The sequence below is a fragment of the Lucilia sericata genome, unplaced genomic scaffold (assembly GCF_015586225.1).
Source record: "Lucilia sericata isolate MDLA Ls3-8-SP2 unplaced genomic scaffold, ASM1558622v1 Contig001269F_arrow, whole genome shotgun sequence".
NCBI classification, from domain to species: Eukaryota; Metazoa; Arthropoda; class Insecta; order Diptera; family Calliphoridae; genus Lucilia; species Lucilia sericata.
In genome coordinates, this window is record NW_023995220.1 from 1 (window position 1) to 24,153 (window position 24,153).

Consider the following 24,153-nt stretch of genomic DNA (forward strand, 5'->3'; position numbering starts at 1 on the left):
CTAAAATAGTAACAAAAAAATACAAATAGCAAAAATATTATTTACCAAACTTTATTCAATAATTTATCAATAAAAAGTTTTTGAAAACTTTATTTCCCATAACCACAAATTAAATAAAAATGTAAGAAACTTATTTGCCAAAAATAATGACTGTTATGACTTTGTAATAAAGCTGTGTGTGAGTGTGTATGTATTGTTGCTATTGGGAAATAACTTCCTTTTACGTTTATAGACCTATTTTTAAATACAAACTTTGCTATGTAAATATTTCCGGTCACCATAGTTTTAAAGCCCTTTTAATCTATGTAAATTCTTGTAATAATTGTTTCTCATAAATATTCGATTGAATTCTAAGCAAAATATGTATATAAACAATTATGAAACTTCAGATTTTTTACTTTCAACCTGACTGTGTTTATGTTTCACAAACACGCATTACACGGTCTGTCACCACAATATTCCCAACCCCATGTATTTTGCATACATACTTGTGGCCCATACTGTCGCTCGCCTCCCCAACCCCCAGTTTCGAAATCAACAATCCATTTATGTTGTTTATTTATTAATAAATATGTATTTTATAGATTTACAAATAATATAACCCTAAAATGTATGTTGTGCTTCGGTTGTTGCCAATTGTAAAATAAATTTACATCGTTACCACAAACAATTTTACCTACAAAGGATTTAGAAAGCATAAAAATTGATTAAATATTTCAGATTCATAATTTTGTTATTGGTTCTTGCATGCATATTGCATATTCGAATACATTATTTTGTTTTCGAATAGTTATCACGACTACAATTTTTTTCATTCATTTGTATTCATAATTTTTTATGTCTAAGAAAATTTCTTGTAAAAAAGGCAAATCTTAAGATGTTTGAAGTTGTTATAGAAATAAAAATGTAAAATATTATTTAATACAAACAAAATAATCATCGAAAAAATATTATTTATTATTGTGTTATTTACTTTGTTTCACAATATTTTCAAGTGACATTTGTAACTAAACCTAACCTCCAGCTAGAGTTTATATTGAAAATGAAAATATTCGCTTATATATACCTAATTAAAAAAGGTATTTTTTTAAAATCTCCATCTTATAACAGCGTCAAGACCACTTTATAACAGCGTCAAGACCACTTTATTTATAAATTCTTGTATGCCATCTGAAAGTCCATTCTGTCAAATTTAATAAAGGCTTAACATCTGACATATCTTCTTTCTTTTTCGAGATATCTTTAGAGATTATTTTGTAATACTCATGTCGAATTATATCCGGATATCATTATATATTTATGACATATGTGTGACATATGACTTTCGGAAGTGGTTCTTATATGAAAACTATAACCAAAATGATTTATATATACAAAAAATATGCCGATATATATTTTTTTTTTAATGAAATATGAGATTTAAAGTAATTTTCAGAAGTATACCTTATATGGCAGCTATGACCAATTATGGACCAATCTGGAAAAAAATGCCAGAGTGATGTACATATATGCAAAACATATTGCTGTTGAATTTTATGTAGATATCTTAAATGAACCTTACTGGGGCTATGACCGATTATGAACCGATCCGGAAATAATTTCGCTGGGTGATTTATATAGACTTTAGACACATTCATGATGAATTTCATCCCAATATCTTTAAAAAATAATATGAATGTATGTATGTACCTTGTTGGGTCTCAGATAAATATTTCTCAGTCAGTAATACACGGAATGAAAAAATTTACGGATATACCCTCTATCACCACTGATAGAGGTGGAGGGTATAAAAATGCATATTTTGTACAAATTTTATCAACTTATCGACTAGATTTATAAAAAGTATCGAATTCCTTTTAATTCATCATTCTTGGTTGATCTGCTGTCGGATACATTTAGTAGTTTTTGTTCTAAAAGAGTGAATATTATATTTCAAAAAAGTAATAGATTAGTCGATACACCAGTCCATAGGCTAGTTAATAAACTAATCCATGATCTAAAGTCTAGAATTGTTTAAATACTACATAGCATAACCTTGTAGAGTTTGAAAATATGTTACGGAATATGACATTATTTTTTCGCGATCATGAAAAAAGTTCCCGCACCAAACGCGATGAATATCACTTTGTATACCCTTCACCTTCGTGAGAAGGGTATATATAAGTTTGTCATTCCGTTTGTAATTTCTATAATATAATTTTCCGACCCCATAGAGTATATATATATATTCTGGATCCTTATAGGTAGGGGAGTTGATTAAGCTATGTCCGTCTGTCTGTCTGTCTGTCTGTGTGTTTGTTGAAATCAGTTTTTAGAGGATCCCAGATATCGGCGAGATCCGAATCTTCAATAATTCTGTTAGACATGCTTTCGAGAATATCGCTATTAAGAATCAGCAAAATCGGCCATTAAATACCGGAGATATGAGCAAAAATCCGAGACAACCTCTATTTCATAAAAAGACAGTTTTTTTCATGCTTTGATATACATAAGCTTTGATATGTATAAGCAACAACAACGCTGCTTAAGGCCCAAATAGACTACACAAGCGGCTTGACAAACATACCAATATTTTATGTTTGTGCAAGCCTGTTATGTAGTGTATGAGGGTGTTTCGTGTTTGTACAAATGCTTGCTGTTTGTTTGTACAAAAATTAAAAAAAAATTGATATTTACACAAACATATTGAATTTTTTTCAACCCGTTTGTATTGTTTATATTCATTTATAACAAATTTTTCACAAAATTTACATTTCTAAGAAAAATTGACATCTATAACATATGTTTGGATGGCTGTGTGTTTCATTGCCTTGCGTATATTTTTTTGTTTCAGTTTTCAGTTTCGTATGTTTGGGTGTCTGTTGGTTTCATTGCGTTGTGTATATTGTTTTTTTTTTTTTTTTTTGAATATTTCGTTTCGTATGTTTGGATGCCTGTGTGTTTCATTTCTTTGTGTATATTGTTTTTGTTTCTTGGTGCATTCAGTTTCGTATGTTAGGATGCCTGTTGGTTTCATTGCATTGTGTATTTTGATTTTGTGTATTTCGTTTCGTATGTTTGGATGCTGTTGGTTTTACTGCCTTGTGTATTTGGTTTTTGTGTGGTTATTTCGTTTAGCGCGTTGTTCATTTTGTTTTGCTATTGCAATAATAATGATATTGTCACTATGGTAAAGGGTATATAAGATTCGGCACAGCCGAATATAGCACTCTTACTTGTTTAAATATATTTTGCTTTACAATTTTGCATTTTTTTACATTATCTTATAGAGAGGATTGTCCATTACAACAATGTTAAAAAATTTTCAATAAATCGGCATAATATAGCATAGTATGACTTTATATGAAAATTATTAACATAATTTTAGTAAAAATATCGAATAAAAGCATTTTAGAATTTTTTTAACCGAATTGACCTAAAAAACATTTTTTTTTATTAACAGAACAGTGTTGCATTTGCATATTTTGATTTCCCTGATGATAAATTGTTGTGTTGACAATATCGTAACGTAGTCCGATTTTTGAATTTCAGTCTGTGGGCGAAGCGGACTCAGCTACTCTTTACTTATAAAATATGTAATGTTCTTTATTCCTAAACTCTGGAACTATAACACATAATGCGGCAGGGTTTCGTGTGATGGGTATATACATGTATATACATACTTATAGGTTCGTCATTCCCTTTATAATTTTTACAATTTAGTTTTGCGACCCTATAAAGTATGTACTTTGGGCCTATAACATTTTACATATTTTTGAAAATATTTAAGTTGAATTGTACCTTGCCGTTTATTGTTGAAAAATTAATTTTCTGAAACAGGCTTTATATGGGACTTGGGGAAATATGAACCGATCCTCATACAATTTAGTTTGTAGATTTACGGTTACATAAAATGTATTTATGCTGAATTTTATCGCGACATTAGTCTTTTTATGCAAATTGTGAACTTTTAAGTCATATTTTAAAGGGGGGCTTTGTATGGGGGTTAGGGTCAAATGAGAACCTATCATTACAAAATTCATCAGGACATCAAGGCTAGTATAGAACTTGGTTGGGCAACTTTTTGACGAGTTACGAGTATATTAAAACTAATTATGAGCTTACAAGCTCTATTTGGGGGTTTCAGTTGTATGGCTCTAGGTGAAATAATGGACCGATGTTAACCATTCCGATTCGAATTCAGAACTTGGTCTCAGGGTTTCGTCTTTTTTCAAATTTTGTTGATCTATGTAATTATCAATTTGTAAAATTTGTATTTAGAAAATTGATTTATTTTACTAATTTTTTATATACACTATTGTTAGATAAAATGTCGGGAACATTTTTATTAAAACATATTTGAATCACTTAAGGTTATTTAAAATTCTATTGCTAAAATATCTTTTATATAAATTCACTTTAAATAATTTTTTTTTTTTAATTTTGGAATTGGAAAGGATTGTTGACGACGAATTATTTAGTTAAAATAAATAATGATTATTAAGTAAAAAAATGAAAAAATCTGCTGTGTTTTAAAATTTGTATATTTCTTTTAAGGAAATGTTAAAAAATTTCACTTTTTGCTCTATAACATACGAATTCTAATTTCGTATTTCTTTTAATCTCAACATTAAAGTCATTAAACTATTTTATTTTGTTATTTATTTAACCAACCATAAATATAATCCAAATCCGCTTATAACCGTTTTAGTGAATACTTATTTCAAATATATATTTTTTAATGAAAATTAAAAATTATATTGAAATGAAATTTCATTTACTTTTTTACCGCGTTAAATTAGAATTCGTTGTTAACCGATTAAGTGTAAATTGAGAACTTGGAAATTCTTAACTGATTTGTTTAACTTAACGCCTCGTTTTTTGGAGTTCCAATTAAAGTGTTTTTGTTGGCATAGATACAAAAAAACTTTTCTTTACTATTTTTTCTTTAATTCTAGGAATATAAAGAGGCACAGTGTTGTAAGAGGTATTAAACCGAAATGTGAAAATACTTCCTTATTTTTGAACTCACATTTGAAACTAAAACAAAAAAATGTAATACTAAGCTCCAAAATATGTATTTCTCTTACATACTATATTCATCGTCTTCCGTTTTAATTGGGGAGGTGGGGTTTGCAGAAATAACGATGAACATTGAATTAACAAATTCCTGGTTTCCAGGGACACCACAAAAGAAATAAAAATAAAACGTGATTTACCGCAAATGTTTTATCCACAAACAGAGTTTTTAGTAATAGACAGTCAACGACAACATGGTGCAACAAATTGCATCTAATAAGTAATAATACCCGAATGGTATTGTTTTCTTTTTTCGTTTTATTCTAAATAATACAAACAAATATTGAAGGAAAGTAGTAACAACTATGTGTACACCATTTCCTATTGTATTTCAGAACTTTATAATTGTATTTTTTTAATGATATATTATCTGTACAGTTGGGTTCGTTTGTAACGAACTGCAAATAAAATTCTGTTTCGTCATTGGGCCATTAGACTTTGAACATACATATTGTATATAACTAGCTTTCTGTACCCGGTCTTGCCCGAGATTTTAGGTGATTTCATAAGGCTGCGTTACAAATTGAACAACAGATATCTTTGGAATGTTTTCTTTTAAAATTACAATTGGGCAAGTTTCCTCAAACAACTTTGTCGTCCATATGAATATTTAAAATTTTGTAAAAAATACTTTGCCATAAAGAGAAATATCTAAAATATTAATGGCGGACCAGCAGGAAGAGTTCCCCCTTAGACTAAGCAAATACAAAAATTCGCATGTCTAGAAAACTTAAAAAGTTTAAGTATATATATACACATACGTATGTTTAATCCACAAACACGGGAGGGCATCCAATAATAGGAAGTTTCCTCCAATAGAGTTGATCTTAGAGAGAATATAATAGAGAATTTTGGGTGCTGATTCACTAGCCACGATGGATATATTCATTCCCTCTCTTAACAATCACAATAAAATTGTAAATTTCCGGTGAAAATCAGATTTATTTAAGGCCCGCACCATAAACATTAGTGTTTCAATGATATTCGCCAAAAATAACTCCTTCCCAGATAAGATCTACTTATATATGATCTAAATCAGATTATTCAGTTTATAACGAGTTGATGTAGTTTGTTTGATATTGTGTAATATCGGCCCACGATTTTACCTAAATATATTACATATATGTACATAAATTACCTCCCTCATAAATATTTTAACCCTTAATTACCTTCCCCGAATCATTCAGACTCCAACGGAACTTTTTTGGGCTATAACTATTCCTATAATCTTTTCTATTCGCGTCTTTCGGTATCTATGCCTATAGTAATACTTATGTCTGAGTTCGGCGATGATACAGATGCTAGCCCTTGAACTAGTATAAAAGTCTCTTAGACGTAACTAGAAAAAATGGAATATTTACATGTGACACTGTTCTAAGAAATTTATTAATTTCCCAAATTGTTTACAGTTCTTTCCATAATTGAACTAAGCCGCAACAGAAGATCCTATTCCGAAAATAACTCTAATGCTCAAATAAATATCTAATCATATTAAGTTTCAGTACAATCGAATATAAAACAATTTTTTGTTAAAATTGGCATCCCTATTTCTAATTAGCAAGAGTTAATCAATGTCTGGTGTATAAAATAAATAGTATGAGCAACTCGACATTATGTGTATTCGGGGTATTTTTCCCTCCACGTAAAAAAAGAATATGAATTAATTATGTTTGCTATTAGTATGTCACAAAAACATTTCATCATAAAAACATACTAATCATCCTCAAAATTTTTTAAATAATGTCCGCCCTCAAAGTCTAAAGTTTTTATTATTATTATTTTTTTCATAATGCCAATGGTTATCATTTCAACAATAATTTTTAATTATACAAAGGTGTTGTTATATTTTTCGTTTTCTGCTAAATTTTATTTTTTAATTGTAGTTTAGTATTTAGTTTAGTTTCCCTCCCATAGTTACTAAATGTAGTGCACTGATATTAGAAATATTGTATTTGAAAAAAAAAATACTTTAGGTTTTTATTTAATTATTAAATTTAAATGAATGTTTTATGGCAAAATAAATATTGCATTTCTTATCAATAAATTGTGTGTATTTTTTATAAATTTATTTTAATGAACTCTTCGACCTTTCTTCGACCAAATATCATACAATGAATGAGTGGTCAAAATTTTATACTATATATGTATAAGTAGGCAGTTATTTGTACTACATTTATGAAGGTAAACATTTGCGAAAAGTTTGTAATAAGTGAAAAAATTAAGATTTTGAAACTTAATTATGTGTTAAGCGACAGATATTTCAAATCATTACTGTCAAAGTATTATGTTGGGGGTATCGAGAATATGTATATTTTTAAGGCATCTCGATATTTCTTTAAGATTTTTGTTAATTATTTTCGTTAAAAGTATAAAAAGAACTAGGTGTGTTATGATAAGTTGTTTACTACTATAAAACGAAATAATTGGCATCACAGCTTTCTGACAAGTGTGGTATCTTTGTCAATTTTACTAATTACTGCAAATTCGTCCTTTAACTTTTTTGATATAAGACATTTAACTTGCCATAGTATTATATTAATTTAGATGAATGTTTTTATTTCTATTTTAAAATAAATTATTATCACGTATTTCATATATAGTATGTATTTATAATATAGAATATATAGGTGCACATGATAATGAAAAAAATAATTAAATAATGCTTTTAAATACTTACTATATACCGAAAATCAGAATCGTGCCAGTAATTTATTTATATGAATTGTTTTGGATTATGTGTTTATTACTTTTTTGTTATGGATTTTGAGAAATCAAGATTTTTTAAATTATCTGTTATCGAATTGATGACACAATAGTTTAAATAAAAAGTATCTATAGATTTGTACATAAACTAGTTCTTAGACTAGTACAAAAACTAGTTCATAGACTAATCTATGGACTAGACTATAGACTACAGAGAGGGAAAAATAAATCTACACGCCTGGTACCAAATTGACACCAAACTGTTTATATTTTTTCAATACAACAATTCGTTGTCGAAATCTAAATTTTATACACATCCGTTGTCTAAATGTTAACAAGTAAGCTCACTATTGACAAACAATCCGTTGCCAATAGCGAGCTTACCACGTTTGTTAATATTTAGACAACGGATGTGTATAAAATTTAGATTTCGACAACGAATTCTTGCAATGTTGACAACTAGTCAATAGACTAGTGCATAGACTAATCTGTAGACCAGTAAAAATATTAGTACGTAGATTAGTTAATAAACTAGTCCATAGACTAGTACATACTGTAATCAATAAACTAGTTCTAGACTATTCAAAATTCTAGTCCATTGATTAGATAATATAGTACTTAGACTAGACAATAGATTCGTCCATAAACTTGTCTATTTCATAGATTAGTCAAGGCAGTAAATTAGTTAAGTTTTTTAAATTTACAACATTTTCTATTGAAATCAAATTTAAGTTCCGCCCGAAGGGAAATTGTACGGATTTTCCATTTTGATCGATTTGTATGGACTTTTTCAATTCTTTCATAGAATAGTCAGTCGACTATAGACTTGTCAATAGACTAGTCCAAGGGTTCCTCAAACACCCCCATATACGTTTGTGCTGATGTTTGTAACGTACAAAAATATTGGTCCTACATTCACCTTAAGCAACAGCGATCGGCTCAGGATAACTTTCTGACTCTATTATGCTATCTGTCCGGCTGGCTGACTGTCCATGTAAAACATTTAAAGCCGTTTTTCGGTGAGCGTAATGTAAACAATGTGCCGAATTAATTAAACTTTCTAAATAAACTTTTTCTTTCAAAATTACTTTTTTATTATATATTTATAAACAATTTCCTATCCTCAAAAACAAAGTCCACACATTTGATTACATTTTCTAGACTGATCTTAAACATTCATCATTAATTGATAAATTATTTGTAATACAAGTAAACATTCTAATTGCCATCAAGTAGTTTTCCTGTGTATTAAAAATACATATAACATTATTTTGCCATCAATTCAATTAAAAAAGTGAGACACCAAAAATATAGACGCGACGCCGGTTCAATTACTTATCAGCTTAACGGAGCAATAAATATGCATAATAAGATTGATTTTATTTAAAATTAATAAGAAAAAAATATACAGAGAATAAGAGGATCAAAGTACGTGATAATACAGATCGCTCAACAGAGCAATGGGCCAAATCAGAGATTAAAACCATTAAGAAACACTACAGCAAAAAGTGGCAGTAACAGTGTGTTTCTTTAATATGGGTAAACTTCAAAATTGTAATCCTTAAAAGCTAATAAAAAGAAAAAAGGTGAAATTTTATTATTTCTGGTTTATAAATATAGATATTCCAAACTACTACATCAAATCCGAAGAAATACACCTAGGACACTATCCAGCCTGTTGTGCGCTCCTTTTCATGAAAAAAAAATTGTTCACTGAATGTATTATTTTCAGATACTCAGTTTCCTTGACGTAATTCTTAAGAATTTTCCAATCAGTGTTAGTCAGAAATGTTATTTCCGGAATAACATCACTTCCAAGATACTTGGATCTAACTTCGACGAATGCCTGACAGTGGCAAAGAAAGTGCTCCAGAGTTTTACTGTCCTCTCCACATGCTCTACATTCGTCTGAATCCGCACGTCCAATTTTGTATAGATGTGCTCGTAATCCTGTGTATCCACTCAGAATACGTACCATCATACTAACCTTGGACTTGCTCATTTTATGGAGATTTCTCGTCTTGCTCTCGTCAGGGTCATAGGATCATTGTGGTTCTACCCACCATTTCATTATTTCAATAGGCCTTATAGGATTATCTCACCCATATTTTTAAATCAGCTTTTATTGCGTCGAATGGTTTTGCTACCTCGAGCTTCCTTCCCTTTAAAGCTATTACATTCGCCCTTTCGTTGCCGACTACTCCCGAGTGGCCTGGTATGATGTAAACCATACCTCTGGGAGAGTATTCAGCTAAAGCTTTTTTACAATCCGATACGGTCTTGTATTTAATTATATCACGTGCTATCGCCCTATTTGCTTCTGGCGGTAAATATATTAAGCTCTGTGGGCGCCATATTTATTTTAATCCAATTTACACATTCCGTTATTGCTCAGACTTCTGTCTGGAAGCTTGTGTTGCGAATAGGTAAACGATGGTATATTTATGTTTCTGGGTCTTCAATATAGAACCCCAGGCCCACTTTGTCCCCCAATTTAAAGCCATCCGTGTAGCAACGGATTCCTGCTGGAATTTGATCTAATGTTTCGCTTGACTAAGACATTCTATCTGGGATCAGCATTTCAAAGTTCCCGACATATTCTGTGTCTGGTATGTGATCAGGCGCGTACGAAGATTGTGTATAACCTTCCAATGTGTCCAGTATACATTGATGACGTGTCCTGTAACCGCTTTTGGCCAGTTCGCATAAAGTAAAGAGCCGTTCGGCTGTAAGCGCCGCCTCATATCTTAAATATGTTTCAGGGGGTGGAATATCTAGCAACGTTTCCAGAGTCTTGGTTGAAGTAGTGCACATGGCACCACTTATACCCAAGCAGCATGTACGCTGAACTCCCTGTAGTAGTTTTATATCACAATTTTTGTCCAAAGCAGTCCACCAGATTATTGAAGCATACGCTAGAATCGCCCAGCACCGATGTGCCTTGTTGATCCTATACTCTATGTGGTATCTCCACTTTAATTTCCGGTCAAGGATTACATCTAAGTACTAAACTTTGTCTGTAACCAGTACATTCTTGCCCAGGAAGCAGCGTTCAGTATAGGTAGAAATTTTGTGAAAAGACAGGTTTCCGTTATCGCCGGGTTAACATTGATGCCTCTCGGTTGAGCCCATCTCAAGACCGTATTCACAGCCTCCTCAACTCTTCTACACAAGTAATTTGAATCCTTTCCCTTTAAAAGTATTAGGTCATCGTCTGCATAGCAGATAGATCTAAGTCCTTTCTCAGGGAGGCTATTAATCGTGGTAACCCAGTTGTATACCATTCTTCTGATAGTTATATCGTACATCTCGCAGCTTATCAATATGTTCCTTATTTAGTTGATCTAGTTACGGAGCACCAACTGAAGGCGCCTTCGATATCAATGCATACCGCCAGTGTAGAGAAATAGTAAGATTTTAGAATATTTTATTTTTCAGGGTTGGAAAAATTAATACAATATCCCAGTAGGTACAATTTTAAATTTATTTCCCTATTTATATAATAATCTAAAATTGTACTTCTGACACAAAGTGTAAAGGACTTGAAAAAGGATAAATTAAGAAACCTGGAAGAGATTACAATAAAAGTAGTTTTTTTACGATTATTTTTTTATCCGATCACTAAAATTTTTATAATTTGATGTGCAATTTTGAATAGACGTTTAAAGTACTTTTTAGCTAGTCCAGGAACTAATCTAGTGATTAGTCTATAAGTTATTGTTTAGAGTAGTACACGGAAAATTTTAAAGACTAGTCTATCGGCTAGCTTATAGACTACTTCATAAATTAGTATTTGGAATAGTATACCGATTATACTATAGACTAGACAATACATTACTCTACTGTCTAATCTATAGACTAGTCTATTGTCAAGTCTATAAACTATTTAGTTTATTGACCAGTCCATTGTCTAAATTACAGATCACTAATGAAACCGATTTGAGTTAGTTTTGACATAATTTTTTGATACATTAGGAATCAAAAAGGTAACATATGTAATGCTGTTTTGTACAATTTTAAAATTACTTTTGTCATCCCTGGTCTTTACAAGGATGAAATTTAAATTGAGCTTTTAAGATTGAAGTTTAACTTTTGCGTTTATGGAGCTATTTTCTTCATCTAATCCACTTATGCAATAGTCCTTATCTATGTAAAGTGTCTATAAAATAGGCTTATAAGAAGTCTTAACGGATTTCCATCATGAGCAAGAAATGGCCAGTTTTTTTTTTTTTTTCTTTTTTCGATCAGTTTTTTAATACTTTACATTCCAAAATATCTACAGAGGTAGGGAATTGTATATCTCACTGTTGAAGGCAACTTTCAAAGCCCCATTAAATATTATAGAATATATTAGGTCTATATTTTAATATTGCTATAATATTTCAAACCTATATTGTATTACGACTGTATTATATATTAATAATACAACTAATACAACAATTATAATGGAATAATTTTAAGTGCAACGAAATATAAAAATAAACGAAGATCCAGGGAAATATTGAATGTGTGATGGATGTGAGTGATAACATAAATAAGTAAACGAATTTAAATATAAAAATAAAAATTTCAAGCAGAAACAAACAAAAAAATCGGAAAAAAAAGATTTTTCATGTATGCAACGATTATGGATGATGAGATACTACTACTAATGAAACGACATCATTGATCAATCGTAAGCAGACCGTATTGCAGATCTGAACGTTAAGAGATACGCGTGTGAAACGAATTAATTTCTTTAAATTAATAAATATATATAATTAAAATATACGAATAAAACTTTAATAACGAAAAGTAATGAAATACGCTAAATTTTATGCGGTTTTCAAAATCACCTTTTAATTGCAATATATTTAAATATTGTTAAAATAGTGTATATTGTTATAAAAAAAGATAATAATAAAATGTCTGACTTTCAAACGAAACAAGATTATGCTCGGCAATTACGATATGCTCGCTCAAAATTTCGACGCATAAACTCTTTGGACTTAATACCAGAAAATCCCAGCCAAGAAGAATCGGATGATGAGGATTTATATACACCTACCATAAGTCGTTCGAACACTGGTATCAATAAGGAACTACTTAACAAGGCAAATTTGCCCGCCCAACCTTTTGGCAAACGCGTACGCGGTATTTTACTATTCTGGCCCAATCTTTTAGTGAATCTGATTGTTTTACTACTACGTTATTTGTTATATATACCACTTTCAATAGCAGCTCCTAGTTTTTGGCTGTCGGCTTTGTTATGGATTTTCTGGAAACTTTTACGTATACCGGTTGAGCTCTTCAAATGGATACTCGGTACGGAGGCAGCTTCTAATCCTGAGTTGGGTTCACAAAACAAGCGCACTATACTCATAAGTTGTGGTAGTACTATACAGACTTTACATTTGGCCCGTAATTTTTATTCTTCGGGAGCAAGAGTTGTAGTTTTTGAATTTGATGGTTTATTTGGTTTGGCTCGTTTTTCAACGGCTGTAGATAAGTTTTATGCTGTACCCAAACCCAATCCACACAATGTGGACAATTATATATCTGCCCTTTGCCATATTGTGCGCAAGGAAAAACCCTCGGTTTATATACCGGTCTGTGCCACCAGCCCGGCCTATTATGATGCTGTAGCTAAGCCTCATTTGGAATTATTGGGTTGTGCTACTTTCATGACTGGTGTACAGGAAACTTTAATACTAGACGATTGCCTGCAATTCTATCAACGTTGTGCGGCCCAAAATATTGAACTACCGCCCTATGTGGCCTTATCTTCGGCCCGTGAATTATGGGAATTATATGAACAGGGTTTTATAAGCCAATTTCGTAATATTTTGGTGGCGGTGGGCATGCAAGGTATACTGGAACGTTTTAAGTACATGTTGCCGCGTCAAAGACGCGATTTACGTTTTTCTCATGAAATAAGTGAACGTCAACAGTGGCTGGTGGTTAGAGATGTGCCCGGAGAACAATATGTTACTTGCACTACGGTAAAAAACTCTCAAGTTGTAGCAAATGTTACCTGCCGTGTGGAACAGGATACAAAAAATCTAGTACCCGTTACTTCATCAGTGGCCACCACTGCCAGTGATGCATCCCTAATAGATAACTGGCTTAAGACTTTCTTTGCCAAAGTACGTTTTCAGCGACCCATCAATTGCCACATAAGTTTTCGTTTAATTAAATGTCAAGCCACCGGACAGTTTCTACCATTAGGCATACGTTTGGGTGTTTCTTTGCCCTATATCTGCTATAATCGTTCACATGCTCAGATTCTATGTCGTACTATGAAATGCGTACACATGCTACCCCTTAGTCTGGTGGCATCCAATGAGGAAGACACTTCACTGGCATCTTTAACAGCCCAATGGTGTTCTCTGGAGGCCACTAGTGCTAGTGCTGCTCTGGATAAACGAGAAGCATTATTCACCTATTGGGATCCTTTGCCCTATTGCGCCTATTATCATTTCCAATTACCTTTGGAATCAGTAAAAACATTCCTACAAAAAAGAAGACACAAAACGAAAGTCAAAACACCACGTCTTACCATACCTCCGGTACACTGAGAAAAAAACTTTTGAAAGTTGTTGAAACTGACTTTTTCAAAAGATGATGAAAAGACGACGTTGGAGAAATATTTTCATGCCTAAATTACTTTATTTCAGAGAGAGAATATTATAGACTGATATTGTTTTGAGTTTTGTTGTTTAATAATTGTTTCGAGCAATAATTTTTCGTTAATTGTTTGTGACTTTGGAAGATTTATTTTTTTATATTATTTTATATATTACAATTATTATTTTTAGCATAAGTTGAATTAATTTTTAAATTAAATACTTGTAGGTACATGTGCACTAATAAATATGTACAACGAATGAATATATTGTATTTACCCAAAATATATTTGTAGTTTTTTTTTTAATATAATTATTTTATTTAACACATCTCTTTTATTATTATTTTTCTTTTAACGTGGTCAACAACTTCGTAACAACTAAATTATCCTTGTGTTAATTTCATTACCAAAAGGGGTTGTTGTAGCCAAAAAAAAAAAATACGACTCTTTTTGTTATTGTTTTTCTTGTCCTAAACCATTCCACTTGATCCTTTTCTCTTAGGCTCAATGTATATGTGAGAGAGAATATGAATTCGCTTTGTTTACATAGCAACGCCGAAATGTGTATTTGTAATGTTACGCACCAAAGACCCAAAGAAGTTTACAATAGGAACTTCATATAAAGTGTACCTAGTAGTGCTGTTAAAGTATTGAGTACTGGGTATCGAGTATCGAGTATTTGCCCTATTTTTTGGGTACTCAATACTAAAAAGTAGTTACTCAATACTTTCAGACTTGTATATGGATTTAACTTATTTAAATTTAACGGCTATGATGTGAAAAAATACAGCTCTAAAATCTAATATAGACCATATCATTATTAGAAATGCAACTCTTAGCAATATCAAATCAATGTAAAAATAATTTAAACACTGCAATAATAGTTAAAAAGTTACAAATATTTATCGACGCTATCTAAAAAAATAAAATGTCTCAAAAGAGGTGTGATGTCTGGTCTAACTTTACTTAAAAAAAGGAAAAATTCCTCGTTTTTAATTTAAAATAAAACCGTTAAAAGTATCGAGTAGTATTGAGTACCCAAACGAAAAGTATTGAGTAGTATTGAGTAATCAAAAGTAGTAGAATATTACAGCACTAGTACCTAGAACAGCAACTCAGTCTTTTATAAAATAAAACAAGTAAAGGGCCAAATAGATAACACAAGAGGCTAGGCAAACATGTCAATATTTTGCGTTAAACCATTATTTTTAAGGCAACATATTTGGGCCCGTAACATTATGTTTCATCCCACAGTGCCAGTTCTGCTTAAGGGATTCGCCTATTTTTTGATATGTTACAAATGATAAAATTAATATGTATACATACTTTGTATCTTAAAACTATTTTTCCAAAGCTTCGCTTCTTTGTCATGATATTCTATAACAACACTTCTTATCAGTTTTAAAAGATTGTGGTTTTTGTGTTAACAAAAATAAACCACCAAAAACACCCTCAAAATTAAGTTTTACTGCAAACTTTATCATTAAATTGTGACAAATAACAAGCTTACATACATACATACATACATACATACATACATACATACATACATACATACATACATACATACATACATACATACATACATACATACATACATACATACATACATACATACATTGTATATATTTCGGAATATATAAATTTAGTACAAAACAAGTAAGAATGCTATATTCGTCTGTGCCGAATCTTATATACCTTTCGCCGTAGTTTCTTTTATTTTTTTAACATTTAACATCTTTTTTAATCTTTCCAATAAAAATCATTTCATACACTGAAACCGACTGTGATAAACAAGAAAAACAACAAAAACATGCTAAACGTTGTTTTTGTTTTCAATAGTTAACGAACAACATCATCGTTCTCACATACTCTGCGTGGTTGTTGCTATCTTGCTTCTGTATGCAAAATATTATCTTTTTTGATGAAATTTTCAGAGATTGTCTCGGATTTTTGTTTATATCTCCGTTAATTATGGACGGATTTTGCTGATTTTAAATAGGAAACTTCTCGAAAGCATTTCTGCCAGAATTATTGAAGATTTGAATCCCGAAGATATCTGGGGTCTTCAGAAAACTCATTTCAACAGATGGACATGGCTTAATCGGCTCCGTAATCTATAAGGATCTAGAATATATGTATATTCTTTATGGGGTCTGAAAATTATATTGTGAAAATTACAAACAGAATGACAAACTTATAGATACCCTTTTCACGAAGGTGAAGGGTATAAAAAACTATAAAAGCTACCTTGATCGTCTGGTCAGTCTGATTCATGTTTATTTTTCAATAAAAATAATAAGTAAATGTGGCATTAAACAGAGTAGAAAGGAAAAGAACGGGGTTTGCTATGAAACTACTATAATTTCCGTTTATTCTAAAATAAAAATATTTTAGTTTTGACTTTCTTAAATTTAAATTACGAAAGAGGTTGAAGCGGTTATAGGGGGTAGAGTTTTGTATTTTTGGTATTTTTTATGTCAATGTGTTTGGATCTCTTTGACTCAACGTTACTTGCAATGCATACACAACCACGATTATCCCCTAAATACAAATGATTTCATTCTTTAAAATATTTTATTCAATTAAGAGGATTACTTCATGCTCTTAATTGATGATGTTGCAACTGTTTGATGTTTTTACTTGACCAAAACATTATCATTAAGCTTAGACCCAGATATCTCACCAAGGTTAGATGCTAAGACTGCTGAGAAAACGGTTTCTCTTAACTTTTAGAGCAGGGTATTCGCAGAAAAGATGGAAGACCGATTCTTCCTTCTCCCTGTCTTTGCAACTGCGACAGTGTTCATTGAAGGGGAGCACAAGCCAACTTGCATGTCTGGCAAGCTCATCTGCATGTTTATTTCTATAATAGTCCGTATGCGCAGGGACCCAAACATGGGTAATGTTAGACAGGCGGCCCAGCCTTGATAGATCTCTCTTGCATTGTTTAGCTAATAGGGAAGTGGTAGTATAATAATTTTGTGAGAGAATTACCGTTTGACTATCGACAAAAATCCCTATGTTGCCGCGAATATTGAGGTCGTATAGTACCCTACAGGCTGAGATTATCGCAAATATTTCAGCCTGAAAGACACACAGTTGTTGGGAAGACGGTGAGATATACTTACCCCAGCTTTTTTTATAGAAAACACCAGAACCAACACCGCAGTTCATTTCAGAAGTATCTGTAATGATTCTGGTGGTATATTCGCTCGGTAGGTTAAACTAAGTCCCCATTTAATTCCAAACATCTTACAACAGGTATAGTAGGCGACTGTTGCATTCTTGAGATTTCGCAGTTTTTTAACCGCGGCAAGTTGAAGCTTGGAATCTTGGTCTTTGTTGTGAATAGTACCAGTTATGTCTTGCTTGGGTTTACACCAAAGCATTAGACTAAATCAAAGCTAATCACGTCTGGGAACATTTCTGATACCAGTATCACAGTTCAATAAGAATCGTGTTAACAACGATGAGCCAAAGCAGTGGGTAGATTACGCCGCCTTGTAGTGTGCACTTAACGTTATTACCAAGACTTGCAGTAACTATTCTAAATTTCGACATAGTTACTAACCAGTTGCTGATATACTCTTCAACGCGTAGATTGTCTGTAGCACATTTTGAGTGCTGCAGATTAATTTGCACTACCTTTAGCGCCATTTTGTTCTGTAGGCTCGGGGAGCGTCATACCTGAGAGCAGGGAGTTATCCGCTTCAACATTATCTGCCTCATTGGCTTCCCTTACCCCGAAAAACAGACTAAAATCCGCCTAAGGAACCAGTTTTCGTGATGGCAAGAATTAGGCGTGTATGACCATCGCCTTGTTCGGTACGGATGATCCATTCATCCGTATCTATGTTTGGATTCTGAAGCTTCAGACATTCCAACATTTTTGGTGATTCGGTTGTCATTTTTGGTAACCAAATTCATGCGTGAGGCCTCATACGAATTTCCTAGGGTTAGCCTAGCCTAAGACTTAAGACATCCCATGCATCACTGATCTTAGCGATACATTTGCCAAGGAATTGCTTTGAGTATTCGTCAAGACATTTGATAACTCTGTATCCCCTGTGAATCTCACTGGAGTCAAAACGAGGTACCATATTATCCTTATTTGCGAGTAAATGATCCATAACTAGCTCGGTTAATTTGGATTCAATTGCACACCATTCTGTTACTGCAGGGCTAATGACATCAACTTTGTATTTTACTAAGGAGATGATCCTTCACCACCTCGTTAAAGCGTCGTATGGCTGTTGTGGTTGTATTAGTGGAGAGCCCAGTAGCGGTCCTCCGACTCGACTACCTATCTCCTTTTTGGCGATTTACGTTCCTCTGTCTGAGAACGGTTTCGCTTAGACCTCTATATATTTTGGATTTCTTCCTTAGAAGTGCTGGGTAAGGTTTCCAAAAACATTTGATTCTCATCTACCACAGCTTGGTATTTGATGCAATCTTCCTTGTCTCATGTGGTTTACCATTTGCAGTATTCTTAGCAATATTGTCAAGAATGAACATTGCCTTGGTATATTTTGACTTGATTATTTTTATCTGACTCTTCCTCCGTACTCTCTTTTTCTGTAATAGGTTGCCAGTCTTGGCTAAAAGGTCGTCTTCTGTAGAGGAGCCAATCTCCTCCTTTTTGTTCTTGTTATCGGAATTCATATCTTGGTTCCACGTAAAGGGAAGGACGATCAATGCAGTGACGGCATTCATGGACTAGACAACCGACCCGTGTCGTAGCACCGGAGGGGAGCTGTTAACGACTAATCTTCTTTTAGTGTGGAGTAGTAAATAGAATGCTAGTGTAGAGACTATTTGAGATACAGCTAACATTTAAGCCACCACATTGCGGCAACTATCTTGCCAGGTGGTGGATTCCTTCTGAGCAGTGTTTCGTTTCTTCCGTTTAGGACTCCCTATAGGATTTCAGTTGTCCTACCCACTGATTCAAGTAGCCGTATGGGATTCTTCTGCTCTTGTTTCGTCGAACGGATTTGCGATTCTTTATCTTAATGTTGAACAGATCTATACCCGTCGGGTTATGGGCACCGGTTTCTGCATAGCAGAAATCTGACTGGAGATAGCTTTGATAACGGTATATTATGTTAAAAGACGGGAACTCTTTTTCTTCTTGGATATGTTCTCAATGTTCAGCTCCTCGGGAGATCTGTTAGTGTGGTGCTGATGGTCTATAGCTTAACAATTCTTTTACTCACTTCTTCCACCATTTCGTGTTGGTATTGTCTATAATAGTGTTGTTATTATCATCTGTTCTGTTCGAATAAATTTAAGAGTTTTTCGGCTGTAAGTGCCATCTCTATCTTATATCTATTTCAATAGGAGGAATGTCTGGCAACGTTTCCAGAGACTTAGTCTCAGTGTGTTCTCTTGACAACATTGAAGTAAGATAGAGGTTCTTTCCTTCTTCGTCCTTGCTTTCCGGGTCAACTTTTTAGACACCCTTACTTTCCAGGTTGATTTCAACAACGTGTACTTCTTCGGAATATCTTGCTTGGCTTTGACACCTGGGATTGACTTACTAAAGCTTCTTTTTCAACTTCCTCCTTTATGCTTCAGAAAGCCTTCCTTTGGTTGTAGGTAAATTAGCTTTGCTATATTCATCTTCTTTACCCTTTTAGGTTTTGGTATGATGATGTTATTATCATCTGAAGATTCAGAGGCTGAGGTTGCTTAGAACTCTGCAAGTACATCCTTTGCTTTTACCCCTAAAATTTTTTGAATGGTATGCTGACACCTGACGATCGTCTGCCACGAAGGCGAAGGTACCCGTAGTAGTCTTTTACTCACGACTACGTGATGTCGACAAATGACCCACGAGTGGATCCTTACTTCCGCCGGTACTAGTTTATTATGGCCATGCACCTTATCTTTAATATTATTTTTCTTCTCATAGTTGATTTTTATCCAAATTTAAATCCACGTGAAATACAATTTTTTTTTTATTTTTTCCAATAATTTCTCTTAATTTGTAATTTTTAGTTTTTAAAAAAGTTTCTAAAATAATAAATGACCATCATAGGGTTAAAAGTAGTTTTAAACAAAACATACACTTTCTGTATTAAGGAATTAAATAATGACGAAGGCTCAAATTTGAAAATGTTGGCTGAATCAGCCGTCGCCATTGCAGAAAAGATAAGTATGGAATATAAATATAATGAAGAACATCGAGGACCTTTCATAGTTTATGTTGATGCGGTGGATCCTTCAGGTTCCCGTAAACCCATTAATGCAATCTCCCTAAACAGAACATTGAAAAAATATGAAGTTGAAGGTATAACTGAAGTTTTGAAAATAGGTTATGGACGTTGTAAGGTGACCTTCAAACTACGAAATTTGGCAAACAACTTTGCTTATGATAAACGTATTAAACAAGATGGCTACTTGCCGAAAATATTTGCACATTTTGTGTCAAAGATTGGATTAATCTTTGATATACCCACAGATTTGTCTATGGAGGATTTTCAATCTTCAATAATTTCAGAAGTACCAATATTAAAGTGCATAAGAGTCGAGAGAAAGGATCCTGAAGACCGAGAATTAAAAATACCAACAGGCAGAGTAAAGATATTTTTTGATGGCCTTGAAATACCAAAGGAAATTTCGTACGATTACACTAAAATAAAAGTAAAGCATTACATTTCTTTTGCACAATGTTACCGTTGTTATCGCTTTAATCACTTTGCGCAACATTGTAAACAGCAGATGGAAGTTTGTAGAATTTGTTTCAATAAACACGAACAGGCTCAGTCTTGTGGTCAAATGATGTGCACTAATTGTAAAAATGATCATCACCCTACTTCAAAATCATGTCCGGCAAGAATTAAGGCCTATACTATAAAGAAAATTATGACTTTGGAAAATCTCTCAATTAATGAGGCAAGAACAAAATATTCTGGCGCTTTTGGAAACCGTTTTGCTGTTCTTGATGATGAAGTCGAGGATATCTTCCCCCGTTTAACTCCTAAGTCCAATTCAAATATTATCAACAATGGTAAAGAAGCTGCTAAGACAATACACAGTATAATGCCATATTCTGCAATAGTTCGCAGAAACCCTAACCGTGAAAGAGAGGCTGAAAATTCTAGACAGAACATGGAACAATGGCAAAAATTTACCAAGGATTCTAATTATGTTAATAATAAACCCAATACAAATTTCAATAACCCACACAAAACTTCAAGTGTAGAAAAACTTGCTAGCCAACTAAACGTCAATACAGCTCAATCAGAATCCGATAAAGTATTATCCGATATAAATTCAAAATTAGATGGCTTTTTAGCCGGATGGGAAAATTATAACTTAAGTTTTGATCAGAAAGAATTTTTAAGAGGTCTCCAGAATCAAATTATCGACAGCTTAAGATCTAAAGAGGTCACACCGTAGGTGTTACCTCCTTTTTATATTTTGATAACAAGTACATATATGAAGATTTTACAATTTAATATACAGAGTTTGAGAAAGCCTGGCAATAAGGAAACACTGGAGTTACTTCTTGATAATTATGACTTTTCATTCTGTATGATATGTGAAACATGGCTAATAGATAACTCAAGTACAAGTATGGCTAATTATAATTTCGTTTGCAAAAATCGACCTGACGGCTATGGAGGTGTAAGCATTTACATAAAAAGGAAAATCAAGTATAAAATTTTGAACTTTTCAACGAATATGGATGTAATTGGTATATCAACATTGAATTTAAAGAAGAACATCAACATTTAAAGAAGAACATCAACTTAGTATCCGTTTATATACCACCGAATATGTCAAGAAATGTTTTTAAGATTGAGCTTGAGAAGATTTTTTTACATTTTAACAACACAGCGACTCCTACCTTTATATGTGGGGATTATAACGCAAAATCTACAACATGGGGCTGCCAGATGACTGACAGCAAAGGCCAAATTTTAGAGAATATATCATCAGATTATGGTTTCTCGTCTATCAATGACGGCCATTCAACTTATATATGTAACGATTACGAATCAGCTATTGACGTTTCTTTTGCAAAATGCATTCCACCTATAATTACTTGGAGAACCCTTGACATGAAAATTTCTAACAGCAACCATTGCACAGTGGGGCAGAATGGAAATTTTTTGGAAATAAATCTGGCATTTCTAAACGGCTGATCCGATCGGGATAAAATTTGGCATGAGCGTAGCCAAGGAGTATTCGAGTTTAAGTTTTGAAGATGAACCCCCCAGATGCCCCAGGGACGGAGCTGTGGCGGCTCAAACTAGGGTACCTACGACATGTAAAATTTTTAAACTCGTGCCATTTTTTTGTTTTTCACCCAAATACAAAGATTTTTATATTTTCTGAAAGCGCTCGACGAGATCTTGAAAAAACATGCTTGGACATACTACTTATCTCTTATAATATCCGAGTTATAGGCATTTAAAAATTTAGTGATACAAAATTTACCATACCTTGGTCCGCCTTTTTTTGAATACCGGGCGTAATTTTGGACCAAATGGACTCAATTTTTTCTTGTTAGTTAGACAATAAAATTTCCAATAATATACAAAAAATTTCAGATAAATATCATTTACAGATCCAAAAATATACGTTTTTTAATTTAAAAATTCCAAAAAAGTTAGATTTTTGCCGTTTTTTTGCCCAAAATGTGTCTTAACTCTTTTATTAATAAAATAAAATTTTCTTTAAGAACATATAACAATTTTATAGTTTTCTAAAAAGAATCTTTACGCAGAACGCTTTGGCGTAAAAAACTTGTCCTATTTTTTGAAAATGTTACCACTGCGTCCTTCCGAATATGACCTATTTTTTATCAAAATTTCAACTTTGGGCGACATGTTCTAAAATCCCAAAGCTGGGATCAGAAAACTGAAAGCAGTTTTGGAAACCTCAATATGTTTTCTATTTACTCCAAAAGTATTTTCCCAGCCCTGAAAGAAATGTGGACTCTATGGGCAAAAATGTAAAAAATCCCATTTTTGGGATTTTCATTCCTATTTTTGGGAATTGCGGGATGCCCTTTGACCTTTTCAATTTTTTTTTTTGCATTTTCTTATTTGAAATGACAAATTTAACAAGCGTTGAGTTTTGTTCATAAATAAAGATTCTGTCATATATTACATATTTGTTAAATTTCTAAAACTAAGATTAAATCAAAATTTTAATAGGGTCGCAGATAGCTACAACAATTTAGTCCATATTTATCCCTTAATATCTTTTTTTAGTTAGATATGGAAATTCTCGACCCTTTACAAAAAATTTCAAGCCAATATCTCAATTACATTCAAAAATATGTTCATTTAAATCTGTGTCCTTTAATTTCATCTTTTTCATATTTTAGTATTAAGTATGACAGAACATACATTTGATGTTGAATAAAATATTTGGACAATTTTTAAAAATTATTTAGTTAATTATTTTATTAAGGACTATAACATTGTATATACAATAAAAAAATTTATTATGAGCCACGCACAACAACACCTAAATCACCTCACACAAACCACCTTTCCCGCCCACCGAAATATAAAACACAATTTAATACAATATCATCAGTTAGTATAATAGCTTTTTTTATTTGAACTGTTTATCTTAAACATAATACAATTAATTCTTACAACCTACTTATATAGTTAATTCTTAACACTACTTATTTTCTATAAAATAATCTGCCATATCGGTATACATATCCAGAAGGTAATATAAGTCCTTTAAATCTTCCTCGTTTTGAGATGATAGAGTTTCATAACAAATCCATCTTTTTCGCATAGTTGAAAGAA

The 24,153-nt window shown here is 32.4% G+C and overlaps 2 protein-coding genes across 2 annotated transcripts; both read left to right on the plus strand.

The window, feature by feature from the left end:
• The first annotated feature begins 12,408 nt into the window (after positions 1-12,408).
• On the plus strand, positions 12,409-14,651 carry LOC119610732. The gene has a single exon (XM_037966075.1). It carries the CDS (start codon positions 12,666-12,668, stop codon positions 14,316-14,318), a length of 1,653 nt encoding a protein of 550 aa, XP_037822003.1. The 5' UTR covers positions 12,409-12,665; the 3' UTR covers positions 14,319-14,651.
• A 5,837-nt stretch (positions 14,652-20,488) lies between these two features.
• On the plus strand, positions 20,489-21,775 carry LOC119610730. Its single transcript, XM_037966072.1, has one exon. The coding sequence runs from the start codon at positions 20,489-20,491 to the stop codon at positions 21,773-21,775; it is 1,287 nt and encodes a 428-aa protein (XP_037822000.1).
• Positions 21,776-24,153: the final 2,378 nt, after the last annotated feature.

Bases quoted from the DNA above. Each gene is read 5' to 3' on its own strand.
- LOC119610732 (XM_037966075.1), top strand. From the start codon at position 12,666: ATGTCTGACTTTCAAACGAAACAAGATTATGCTCGGCAATTACGATAT.
- LOC119610730 (XM_037966072.1), top strand. From the start codon at position 20,489: ATGTTGGCTGAATCAGCCGTCGCCATTGCAGAAAAGATAAGTATGGAA.